This window comes from Urtica dioica, chromosome 10, assembly GCF_054948205.1.
Source record: "Urtica dioica subsp. dioica isolate 48M chromosome 10, U.dioica_male_clone48M_v1_H2, whole genome shotgun sequence".
Lineage (NCBI taxonomy): Eukaryota > Viridiplantae > Streptophyta > Magnoliopsida > Rosales > Urticaceae > Urtica > Urtica dioica.
The window spans coordinates 4327661-4341313 of NC_142765.1; the positions used below are offsets into that span (position 1 = coordinate 4327661).

Genomic DNA, 13653 nt, shown 5'->3' on the forward strand with positions numbered 1-13653 from the left:
CTCCTTCCAGGATTCAAAATTGTCCACGAAGCGCACTCGCGAACAGGAATGCCACAGTAGCAAAGCTCTCCCATGACTGCAAGATCGCGACTTGAAGTTAAGCAGACGATAGAAATAAGAAGCAATTTGGGGTCCTTTTCTTATTTAGGGATTTCAAATTGTTTTTCTCATTGAGTCCAGAGAAAGAGTTTGATGATTTATGCCGCCAATTCCCCTTGATATGTATAATTGTAATAAAAACTGTAATAAACGGTAGACTTATAAGTCTACAGTTAACAACAATTGTAGATATCGACGTCTACAGTTGTAGTAACTGTAGACCTATAATATCTACAATTGTTACAACTGACATTCCTGCATAGCAAAAACGCATATCTGATTGTTATTATCGTGTATGAAAAAAATTAAATGTCTACAAATGAGACTATTTGTATACATGTATATCTACAATTACACCAATTGTAGATATACACATCTACAATTCTTGTAGTTGTAGACATATAGGTCTACAACTTCAGTTGTAATAGACGTATTAGTCTACAACAGCTGAAGGTGTACACCGATATGTCCACATTTACAAGAATTGTAGACATGCATATCTACAATTACAATAACGACGTATAACGGGGACAGTCTACAATTTCAGAGACTGTAGACATGTATGTCTACAATTCAAGAACGCGAAAAAAAACTCAAACGTCCAAAAACACGAAGAACAACACACAAACAAACCCAGCAACAAACAACACAGAGACGGCGGGTAATGGCACCAACAAACCCAGAACGACAAAGACCTAAAACCCAGACAACAAGCACACGAAAACAAAGATGACCGACGAAAAAAAAAAGCTTTCTTTTAAGATGCACGAGGATGGCGTTGAACAAACATGTTCTCCGAAACCCAGAAACTCAAAAACCCGACGAGGATGAACGAAAACCCAGAAACAAAAAGAGAGGAGAGAAGACGACGATGGCGATGAACGAAAGAAGCTTACTTTTAGACGATGACGAGGTGGCCGAGAGCTGAGCTTCACTTCAAAGACACACACAGCTCATGGAGGAAGTTCAAACGTCATTCACACGCAGAGAAAAAAGAGATGAGAGAGAGAGAGCTGTGATGACACAATAAACAAGACGTACTTGAATTCTTATTGAGCAAGTTTTGGTTTAGGGCTTGAATGAACAAAATTAAATTTTAAAGGGCAAACCGGGTATCAAATTATTATCTCTCCTCAAAACACTACTAAAAGTGTCCAAAATTAGGCTACTATATATTTTGGTCCAAACTACTGAAATGAGTAGTAGAATCGGCCATTTCCCTTTTTCTTTCTTTTCTACCAAACAAAGCCCAAGTCTGAACAATTTTATAAAACCCTTTCCACTCAGAGAAAAGAAAATACAGTTCGTGCAGAGGCTCGTCGACGACGCCCGAGAGGATCGTTCCTATGCCGTCGTTTGGTGAAAGTATCGATAATCTTCTTTCGGTCACCAAGTTTTTTTTTTCATTTTTTCTGCTACACTTTCGTGCTCTGTATTAGAAACAATTTGAGCATATTTAGCACTTGTTCTCACTGTGATTGTTGTATCTTGAGCAGAAAAAAGAGGTCTTCTCCGGAGTTTCTTTCGATGTTTGCTCACCAGGTTCGTGGGGTTCTGGTTTATAACTGTTTGTGCGTATAAGCTTTGTAACTAATTAAGCCAATACAAACAACACGTTTGTGATATAGTCAACGTTTGCACATTTTTCAAAAACTACTTTTATAACTTTAATTGTTTAAATTCGTCACTTTCTCTCTCTTTTGATTTTGAATTCGTCACTTTATCTCTCCTACTTTTTTTCAAACATTTTTTTTCATCAAAACTTCAAAAATTCATATCTATCTCATATGAACTCGAAATGGAGTGATTCAATATCGTACGGATTCGTGGCACCGAGATATTCAAAAATAAACCTATTGTGTTGGATGAAAAAATAATTTTTAATGCCATAGATGTAGAAAAATCACGTTACTACCTTAGATATGAAAATAACTGAAAATTTTCGAGAATCATCTTAAAATAAATGAAAATTTATTGAATATTTCTGGAAAAGTCATTACAAACACACATAAACATGATGCATAATATAAAAGTGCTAAGCAATTCTAAACTTTTATGGATAAAAAAAAAATCATATTTGTTTTCGGAATATGTCTAATTCAAATATTTATAATTTGACAACTTTGTTAATCATTCGTGTGTGCTGTATATATATAAACTCTACATTGTGCTATATTATTACGGGTATGTTTGTTACTTGTTTGAATGTACTCCTATAAGTTTATTGAAATTAATAAGAATATATTAAAGTCAATGAAGTTTCAAGTTTATTTTGAACAAATATTACTTTCCAAAGGAAAATTTCAGATTATTGTTGAAAAATTAAACGAATTAGTCACTTCAAAAACGTTAAAATTTCTATTTAACCAACATTTTATAAAAGCTTGCCTAAGCTTTTAAATATATAATATTTGATTTATGTTATTTTACCCAGGTTGATTTTGGTTATTGGTTGAATACAAAATTAATAGAACCCTAGTTATTTTGCAAAACTTGAGTTTGTTATTAGCTAGTTAGTTACATAAAATTATTTGAGTAAATAAATTATCAAGATAATGAATTCCGAGACAACTTATATTTATTTAAATAAATTAAAATCAAATGAATTTTTTTTAATTCTAGAATTTACTTTCTTATTTAATTATGGATGAAACATGAATCTACTAAAATAAATAAAATAGACCTATTTGCAACAAAGAAATAAAGGAAATATTACCTTGTGGTCGAAATTCAATGAGACCAAAAATTTGGAGGACCATAATGCAACAAGAAAATTTGAGTGTGGTTTTTGAGACGGTAGGACTTAAATGAACATATAATAAGAAGGCAGAGAGAGAGAGAGAGAGAGAGAAGGCCGAAAGAGATTGTTTCGCCGGAGAAGGAAGAGGAGAGAGAGAGAGACGCCGAGAGAGAAGGCCGAAAGAGATTGTTTCGCCGGAGAAGGAAGAGGACGTGGTCGGAGCTTTCTTGTGGTAAGTTCGTCTTCTCTTTCTTCTCTCCGTTTTATTTGTTTTTCTCTCTAAAACTTGTACCCAAATTTCTCTAAAATACTGCAGATTAAGAATTGATACAGAAACAATTTTAAAACAAGCGATGTTTTTAGAATTACCTTACTAATTCGCACATAATTTTAACATACTTGTGACATCTACTTCCCAACGCTATTAATCAACGACTACAACTTCAATAAGAAAAAAAAAATAACACCAGAACAAACCAAGTGTTACATGTCATTAGTTCTTCGGTTGCATTATACGGGATCGATGCCCAACATATATCAAAGGCAATTTGATACACTTCAATTTATACCAAATATTTAGTAATATTCGAGTCTTTTACTTCGTCCATCCTAATAGTTATAAAATAATTAATCGAATAAAATAAAAAAAGCAATGTTAACAATATCTACTTTGGAATTAACCATAAGTTTACAATCTTTCCCGTAATATAATTAATGATTATGTTTCCGTCCCGTTTTGAATCAAATCTGAGAATTGGTGTTGATTTTGGATGATGATGATTGATGATAATGTTGACGCTATTTAGTTGCTGGGATTATAAAATAGTGGAATCCGTTTGTGAGATGATCCAACAGAGAAATAGTCTGATTGCCTCATGGCGGTTATCACGATCGTGAAAGCGGTGATGTGGTTCATTTTTTTCGCGCGCCTCGTCACCATTCCAAAGACCTCATTCAATTACTCCTACGCGAATGTGGTCAACGCAGACTCGGTTCTTAAAGGTCACGTTCACACCTCGTGGGTGCCAGAGTTGTTCTACGAAGGCTCTAACATAGTCCATAGGTTGACGAGCGTCCGAACCGCGGCGGACTTGACCATCACCAAGTCTTGGGAGATCAAGATCCCGCTCCGACTCTTGGCATATATCGTTGCATCGTTTTTGCTCGCCAAAGTCAGAGTTGCAACGCTGGCCGTCCAGATTGTCGACTTTGCCACGGGGCGTTGCAACCTCGCAAGTGAAAGGTAAGAAAAACGCTCTCAAAGTTCCATTTGTATGCACATATAGTGGTGTGTTTCATATGTTTTCTTTCGCTCCCCGTGCAGGACTACTGCTGACGTGGCACAAGGCAAGGCGAAGGAGGTTAAGAGTTAGCTGTTTCGGCATTTGTTGTGGGGAAATTTGGGTAATAATTTTATAAATTTGGATTGTGGAAGGAAAATTTTAAATTTTATAATTTTTGGTGCCCGATTAGAGGATTCATTTCATCAAACAAGTACGTCAACTACCTAGAGGAAGTTTTCAGCAGCGATGTATCCAAAAACCAGATCTTTGGAAGCCCATTTACATAAATTATGAGCATATATAACCATTTTGACTACGAGAATTTTAACTAAGTTTAGCCACAGGAATTCTGGTCAGCTCCTTCGCGGCTGATGTGAGCAAGCAGCTATTTAATAGCTTCCAAAGGAATAGTTTGACCAGCAAAAGTGAATCGTAGTCGTAGACTTCCACAGTTTGCACGCTAGTGGGTTTTTGTCTCTACATATATCTATCTCGACACAGTCTCCACCATAGTCGAATATTGAGACCGAATCCATTTAGCTACTTCATGACTGAACGCGTCGCAGATAACCGAATAGTGGGTTTTTGTCTCTACATATATCTATCTCGTTCCACGTTCTCCGTGTTGGGTAAAATAGCACACAAACCTTCTTCGAATCAAAGGATTCAAGGGGATTTGGATTCAAGGGTAAAATAGATACCATATATCCGTATCTAGCCAGATCCGACCCCGCCATAATTGATGACCACACCACCGAGCAACCATCTTTCTCCGGAACCAAACTTGAAATTTATCGAGACTCATGCGAGGAGCGTGCCGCGGACTCGGCCGGGGATTCATTTGCAAAGGTTAGAGACTTGAAGCCATGACCTTGCTTTCTTGCAGTGAAGTACTAATTAGGTTGGAGACTTGAGGCCGTGAACTTATGTCTTGGCTACGATCTGATTCAAGGAATTCGCTTGAGAAGCTCGACCACAGGACTTAACTCAAAGACTTGACTCGGAGATTCGACTCAAGATCTTTGCTTGAGAATTCCACTTGAGGACTTGACTCAATGATCCGTCTTAAGGACTCAATTTTTCGTCTGTGGACCCGTATTTCGTAACGGGCTTATACCCTGTACTGGGATTCTCATTGTCATTTTTTGAGTAAAAGTGTCAATGAGCGTTATTTTAAAAAAAAAAAAAAAATGCCATAATAATAGCTAAGGTTATACAGTAAAAGAAATAAAATAAAGAATTACATAGTCAGTAATCATAGAATATTTACACTTGTACTTAAAAAAAAAAAAAAAGGTAATAGTAGTATATATACATAAGCGCTTTATATTATAACCTTTTGAATTAGTGGTGATAATAATACTCAATGTTTGGTCAAAATACTACTTATATACTCAAAGTTTTTTTTTTCTTTGGCAAAAATACCACATGTTACGTTATAGTGGGTCCGTTACTACTCGGACTGTTAAGTTCAAACAGAATTTTTAACGGCAAAGTATTTACCATGTAACTAAATTTAAAACTTTGGGTATTTTTGCCTAAGAAAAAAAAAGGCAAACTAGCAACGTAGCATTTTTGAAACGTGGTATTTAAGATCTAGCCCACGTTTGGTAAATTTTGTAATCTAGCTATTTACTGAAATTTACGACTATGAAGTATCAAATATACCCTTATGTGGTTTAAATGAGTAAAAATAAAACAGTAGCCAACGTTTGAGTCATACTAATAAGAAGTCAACAACATCATCAGGCTCAGTACAAGCTTGGATTCCAATTTGAATATTTAAAAGGAAAATCATTAAGGAATATAATATAAGAAACAAATTAAATATTGATTAAAATAAGTAACTTGTGAATCGTCAATAAATTTTCGTTAATTTTATTTATGCGTTTAATAAATAAACGAAAATAAACCAAAATAAATAGGCGATATATTCAGCCGACTTTTAAACAAAGGATAAACATGTAAATTGTTAAATGACTAATAAAAGTCACGTCATCAATTGTGGCTATGTTTGAAACTTAGCTGAAACGTTGGCTAAATTGCAATTTCCACATTTCAAGTGGCTTAGTCCATATAATATAAGTAATGTTTTGTCTAAACATTGAGTATTTTTCCCACCATTTCCCTATCTATTATAATACATATAAATAATTACGAAAAGAAGAAAGACGCGTATGTTTATATAATTGGATGCAAAATTCGGATTCGCAGTGTGTATAAAGAAGAGATAGGAGTTCAATTGTTGTTTATTAGAGTGACCAAATCAGAGAGAGAGAGAGAGAGAGAGAGAGAGAGAGAGTAGTGGGAGGGTGGTCATTGGAATTTGTGGCGCCAGCAGCGACGGTGAGTGTGGTGGTATGGCTGCTGATTGTGTGCAACGCCCGCAGATACTTAGACAACCGATTATTACATCAAGACGAGACCGAAGACGCCGTCACCGAAAAAGAGACCGCATGCATATACTTCGATGTTTGATTTTTGCAAATTAATATGCTTTAAAAAGCTAAGAGAAATATCTATCCAATAGAAGGAATAATTCATCCATGCTGTTTTATAGAGATTCTCAAAAGCATGCAGAATAAGACTCTGTGTTTCTTGTTCAACTCTAATTCGTTCGGAAAGTTTTCGAATCACCTCAAAACTGCTCTGTAACCTCACATGATACTCTACTAACTTCCGTAACACTCAATTGACCTCTCAAACTTGTAAATCACTCAAAAACACAACTAACACGCTAAAAGTCACTCGAGAACACGTGAAATTCAAGTTGAGAAATAGGTGTTTAACATGTATAAAACGCGCTTATCAGCTGTGAACTTATGTCTTGGATCTGATTCAAGGACTTTGCTCGAGAAATCGACCCAAGAACTTGTTTTGAAGATTTGACTCAGTGATTTGTCTGGGCGGTTTGGTTCAAAGACTTTGCTTGAGAATATATGCATGCTCTTTTTGAATTATTTATTAAACATTTATGTATTGATAAAGCATATACATGAGATTAAAACAATCTAGCTACTAATTAAATCAACTTAAATATACTGATTTCATTGAAATACTATGAATTGTATTATGTCCTAATCTTATAATATTTCAAGCGATTCGAAAAACTTGACTCGATGATTCATCTTGAGGACTGGGATTTTAGGATTTTTTTGCGGGCCTGAAGTATCTGATAACGAGCTTGGACCTTGTATTTGTACCTTCATTGTCGTTTTTATAAATAGGACTGTCAAAATACCTCTAACAATAGGACTGTCAAAATACCTCTAACAATAGCTAAAGTTATACTAAAAAACAAATAAAATAAATAAATAAATACAAACATAGTCGGTAGTAATATACACACTTGTAAAAAAAGAAAAGAAAAAGTAATAGTAGTATGTATACATAAGCGCTCTACTATAAACCTTTTGGTTTAGGGATATATATTATAATAAATATATAGTTACGAAAAGAAGAAAGACGTGTATGTTTATAATTCGATGCAAAATTCGGATTCGCAGTGCATATAAAGAAGAAATAGGAGTTCAATTGTTGTTTATTGGAGTGACCAAATCAGAGAGAGAGAGAGAGAGAGAGAGAGAGAGAGAGAGAGAGAGAGAGAGAGAGAGAGAGAGAGTTCAATTAAGGTTTCATGTAGGCATGTAAAAACAATTATGATGACTTGGAAGCTCTTATTTACACGGTTATATTAAGAGTTTTACATGTTTTGAAAGCATTTCCGACATAAAACTCTAAAATTAATGCAATTTTTTGCCTTTAAAATGCACTTTTTAAACAATATTTCATCTTCAACACAATACTCTCTTATTTACACCAAAAAACATGATTTCCAGCAACATCGCCAGGCGTTTACTGTATGGATGCCCAATTATATTTCCTTAATTAATTTGAAAATTATTTATTTTCAAAAATTAGAAGCATATCTATAAATGAAATATTTTCATCACATATATGCCATTAAATAGTATATTGCGTTATTATGAAAATGTATATTTAAATTAATTATTTTCATCACATATAAGCCATTAAATAGTATATTGCGTTATTAAAAAAATGTATATTGCATGTCATATTTTAAAAAATTTAATGTAGATGAGTTGGGTAATGTATATAAATTGTGTGAGACAATCAAATACAAAAAAAGAGAAATTACGCAAACTAAACCGCTTGAAACTATTTCAATTAACAAATAGCCAATCTTTCATTTTAGTTAAATAACTAGTCATTTGATATATAAGGCAATTTTTTATTGGTTCTTACAATTTTACCTTCTCTAATAATTTATTTTTTAAATATTGATCTGTGAGTTTTTTCTTTATAATCGGCATTTTTTTTCATGTTTTGATACATATATTTAATAATGATTCCCTAGGTGTTGACACTTTCTTAATTTAAGTTTGAAAAAAAAAACAAAAAATAAAAGAAAAACCAATCCCTACTCCTTGCCTCTACGTTAGTATTTTTGAAAAACCTTTAAAATAATTATTGAAAATCCTATATTATTGAGTATCCTCCAAACTATACATATGTTGGTGATTTGACTTTGACCTAAATTTGTTTATGAAACTTGTAAGTCATTCCAAATATCACGATTGAGATATAGTACGTTTGGAAATTTTTAGGAAAATAGTCAAACAGATGAAATGACACTTAAATAAGAAATTTTTTATTTTGTTCTTCCAGTTTTTTTTTTTTGCTATTCGTCACTTTCTCTCTCGTATAGTTTTTTTTTCCCATAAAAAATTCAAAAATCTATATCTTCCTCGTATTAACTCGAAATTGAGTGATTCCAAATCCTACGGATTCGTAGCGAGAAAAGCTTCAAAAATAGACTCATTGTGTTGGATGAAAATCTTATCTATTACTGTAGGATTTCACCGGAGCTCACCATTAGTATATTAATTATCGAATTTTTAAATTAGTTACATTTTTTTTAATTATAACATGTTTAATATAAGGATATTTAAGTAAAACATAATTGTCATCGACTATTTTTTTAAAAATTTGTAAACATTGGTTACATTCAAATTTTATAATTTAGTTTTGGCTACAAATCTACAAGGCCTTTGTTTACTCCATATTTGGTGAGTGAGCAGTAAATAAACCAAATCTTTAACCAACATTTGTCATGAAAACATGTATTTTCTTACTTTAAATGGCACGACACGTATATTTCTTCTCGCTAATGAATGGTTGGCAACGTCTTTTTTTTTTTTTTCCTTCTTTTTTTTAAGGCAGACAACGCGTCTTCTTTTCTTTTGATGAAAGCGATATGATTTTGACTCCGAACGAAGTTTTTATGATTTTATCCATATCGTTAATTAAAAAAAGGAACGAAGTTCGTAAAAAACTATTATTTTCATTGTTGCTAAAAAAAAACTATTATTTTCATTGGGAATTTCACACCACCACAGCTTTCCTTGCAATAACTAATATTAAAAAAAATAAAAATTTCTCAGTAGAAACAAAAATAACAGGACCATAAAGGAGAGAGAGAGAGAGAGAGAGAGAGAGAGAGAGAGAATTTCTTGGTAAAGTAAAGATGACCCACAAATTATTAATTATGAATTTTCGTTGAATTTTTATCAGAATTTGGGAGGCGTACAATAAAGCATAAAGCAAACTAGCAAAATATATCATAAAACCCAACAGTAAATTACAAGAACGACAAGTTTCGAAGAGAAACGACAAAATAGAAGAAGAAAGAGAAGAAAACAAAGCGCATGGAACTTCAAGTAAGCGCCAATAGAAGAAGAGCACAAGGAAGGGACTGGAAAGGAAAGAGAAGGAAGACGAAGAAGGAAGGAGTTTTCGATAATTGAGATTCATTTCTGAGAATTTGGGTAAGCTTTCATTTATCTCGCTTTTGTAATTTTTTTTTAATTTACTCTTCAAAGTTTCGATTTTTATAAACACAAATCACGACGGACCCACAATATCGATTGCGTTTTTTTTTTTCATTATCTGAAACTTTTTCTGAGCTTTGGGTCTCGGCTTTATTTCGTCAAGTTTAGGTATAGATTTATCCTCTGAAATATCATTTCATTTTGTCAATATTATCTTATCGTAAAAAGAACGAAATTTCTGGGTTTGTCTATCCAATAATTCGTATTAGGCCTTGAACGTTATTTACTTGCAAATTATAGGTTTTTCAATTGATTGTCATTTTTTTTTTTGGGGTATAATTTTCCATTTGTGCAAGGCAACTTTATGCTTAAAACATGTCATTTGGTGATATTGCTTGAGCATTTTGCTGCTTGAAAAATGGAAAAATGTTTAATGAAACTTCAATTACTGTCTGATTTTTAATTCTTCCAGGATCATCATTATATTTTCCAGGAGAGAGTCAACCTCCAAAAGCTGAGATGTTTACGCCTTTCTCGGTTCTGATTCCTGATTAAAGCCGTATTATTAGGATTTTATACTTCTGAGAAAACTGGAATATAGAATAGGAAAATTAGCTGAAAGAAAATTAGGAGGGTCTTTCCGAAATGGGTTTGCCTCAAATCCCCAGTGTAGACGAAGCATCACCGAGAACGAACGCCTGCGATCTGAGCGGTCTCCATCTCGGAAACCGAGCACCATCCGATTTCCCTCTCTTCTCCTTCGGATCGTTCCATCGAAGACCGATTGCGAGCGAGCCCGAGGAGAACCGATCGAACGGTCCACCCGCCACGAGGATCATCGTCGGCTTCGATTCCTCGGGCACGAGCACAGCCACAGCTGAGCCGTTCGTCAGAACCAGGGTTTCGTCTCCGATTCCTCTCGGAGACCCGTTCGAGCACGAAGAGGACGAGAAAAAAGCTCATGTCGAAGACTCTTCGGGTTCGGACGATGGTTTCTTCTTCACCGACGGCCCTTTGGACGAATCTTCGAGGGCGTTCATCGTCAAGCCCCGAACCGCAGCGATAACGATTCCAAAGAAGACACTCCCGTTTTCGTTGTCTCCGCTATCTTTGTCTCCGCTCGGCCCTAAGCCTCGCAGAGGGACGGGAAACGAAGCCGAGGAGGACTTAGGTGGCGGTGAAATTACGCTCAAGGACGTGGAGCGATCTCTCGAAGCGAGTCTCACAGGGTCATTCTCGTCGTGGACCGAGCGTTCTCTCGAGCAGCGTATTTTTCAGGGTCTGAGGTCGGTTCGGACTCTGAGCGGGCTGTCTGTGAGAAGGTCCTTGGTGGGTTCCTTCGAAGAGTCTCTTTTGTCCGGCCGGTTAATATCCGCGGCGCTCAGCCAGGTCGGTAAAACTACTCGTCCCATTTTCACGTCCACCTCAATATATATATATATATATATATATATATATATATATTTTTGTTAAGGGAAACATGGGAAAGGTAAAGAGACGAAAACCCTAGGCGAAAAATGAAAACCGATAAAGATTTGCACAGCATGAAAATCATAAACCCTATTGGCTATGTCTCGTGAATATCAGATTTTGTTGCACCGCGAACCAGGGACATAGTCAGACTCCAATATCAGAGAGGGCCAATATGAAAATAAATGAAAAATTTTTACGTTGATTTTTGGTTGGCAGAGGATTGATGGTTTCCTGGCTGTTCTGAGCATCACCGGAGGGAGTTTCTCGCCGCAGACTCAGAAGCTTCCGTTTTCGGTGACCAGCGTGGACGGGGACAACTATTTGCTCTATTTTGCATCGATCGACCTCGCGGGCGATTCAGAGTCGAAAAATAAAGCCAAGACGATGAAGAGGAGCCTCAGCATCAACAAATCGGGGATGGAAAAGACTCGGCTCCGCGTGCCCGTCAAAGGTCGCATTCAATTGGTAATAAATTTATCATCTTTTCAGTTAACAAAGAGCAAATAGTTGAAGTGTATTCCTGCTAAATAGCAAATTGAAACTAATGGATTTGCAAAATATCTAAAGTTTCTCTAAAATTAGTTTAATAACTAGAATTTACGTAAATATGCAAATACGACGTGTCAGTAAAATTTTTGATGCTGGCAATTTTATTTTTTTACAGTGGTAAATTGTTTATATACTTGTGTCAATTTTTTTTTTTTTGTACAGTAATTTGGGCTATTTTGTTGAAACTAAAACCTTGTCTATTTTGCCAATTAATTAGTTTCAATATAAGGTTTTCATAATGTAAGGCTAAAAAAAAAAAAAAACACTTACAGTGGCCAAAACACTTTTCTTTAAGAACACTCTTAACATCTAGCCATTTGAAACTTGAGGTTTTTGCAAAATAACCACAGCTTATAAATTGTTTGAGAACTAGCCAAACCTAAACTTAAAAAGAATGTGAAATCTTAGGATATTTTACGATATATTTCTCCTACTTAATAGGTCCTCAGTAATCCAGAAAGGACTCCCATACACACATTTTTATGCAACTACGATCTGAGCGACATGCCAGCCGGTACAAAGGTACGTCTAAGAAAGAGCTCTTTTACAATTACCGCGCTTGTTCAGTTTAGGCTTAAAATTGTTCTTATTAGCTCTGAATATCAAACCAGACGTTTTTACGACAAAAGCTGACTTTGGCCTCTTCGCCGGCGGCCGGGAATGGGAACGGGGCTGGGGTTCTCCGCTACGCTCTCCACGCTCGCTTCTCGTGCCCTTTTCCCAAGAAGAGCTCGAGATCGCTGCAGAGGTGCAAGTCCGACCCGTTATCTTCGCCCGCAAGTAACGATGGCGAACGCCACTTCTACTTGTGCAGCGACCTCAGAGTTGTGTTCCCTCAACGCCATTCGGATTCCGATGAGGGCAAGGTAAAAAAAAAAAATTAATGGTCTTTTAAGTGAGGAATTTAGTTTAGGGTTTCGATGCATTTTAAAGACCTGTGTTTTTTTTTTCTCGTGTTTTTGGTTGTGGCTTAGTGATTAAAAGTGTGAATTTGTTCTAATTTTTGCAGTTGCATGTAGAATATCATTTTCCTACGGATCCGAAATACTTTGACATAGGCGACTAAAATAATATATTGGATCGTTTTCTTCCCCAGAAGTTTGTCCGGTCCGGCTGTAAATATTTGTACATTCAGTTCCCCTGTAATCCTTCTGGCGATCGCTTGATTTAACTGTAAATAATTGTATGTATCTCAATGGTCTTTTCGATCTAGAATTTACCTTTAAACCAAAGGAAATAAAAGAATATATTTATGTGTTATCCAACACGCTTTTGGCTTCTGTTTCTAGTTTAGCTTTGGCAGAAGAGAATGAGAGCACGAGTAACCTTTTATTTACCCTCTTCAAGAACCTTTATATATTAAAGTTTGTCTTAGTACTGAGTTTCAATTGAAAAAAAAAAATTAATGACATTTTTAGTCCCTGAACTATGTCGTGTGTAACAAGTTGGTCCTTCGGCGAAAAAAGCTGTAGGATCGATACCTGGTGAATGTGAGAAAATCACGTTTGATCCTTCTGTCTAATTTATCGTCTATTTAGACAAAAATATGCTGACGTGGCTTGATCGACTAGGGAGTTACCATTTTGCCCCTGTTTTAATGGTTTCCTCTTCTTTATAGAATATTCTCTTTTATATGGTAGTGTAATCCCAAATCGAG

The 13653-nt window shown here is 35.3% G+C and overlaps 2 protein-coding genes across 3 annotated transcripts; both read left to right on the top strand.

Annotated features, from left to right (window-relative positions):
* Positions 1–3710: 3710 nt before the first annotated feature.
* On the top strand, positions 3711–4438 carry LOC149383157 (uncharacterized). Its single transcript, XM_089629341.1, has 2 exons — positions 3711–4082; positions 4164–4438. The coding sequence occupies exons 1-2, from the start codon at positions 3715–3717 to the stop codon at positions 4210–4212; spliced, it is 417 nt and encodes a 138-aa protein (XP_089485467.1). The 5' UTR covers positions 3711–3714; the 3' UTR covers positions 4213–4438.
* Positions 4439–9650: 5212 nt separating this feature from the next.
* On the top strand, positions 9651–13256 carry LOC149383158 (uncharacterized). 2 transcript variants are annotated; one of them, XM_089629493.1, is made up of 6 exons: positions 9651–9971; positions 10447–11363; positions 11664–11912; positions 12438–12518; positions 12608–12862; positions 13006–13256. In XM_089629493.1, the coding sequence occupies exons 2-6, from the start codon at positions 10620–10622 to the stop codon at positions 13060–13062; spliced, it is 1386 nt and encodes a 461-aa protein (XP_089485619.1). In that variant the 5' UTR covers positions 9651–9971; positions 10447–10619; the 3' UTR covers positions 13063–13256. The 2 variants fall into 2 exon arrangements, with proteins under 2 accessions (XP_089485619.1, XP_089485620.1); XM_089629494.1 differs by having other exon boundaries at positions 10468–11363.
* The last annotated feature ends 397 nt before the right edge of the window (positions 13257–13653 follow it).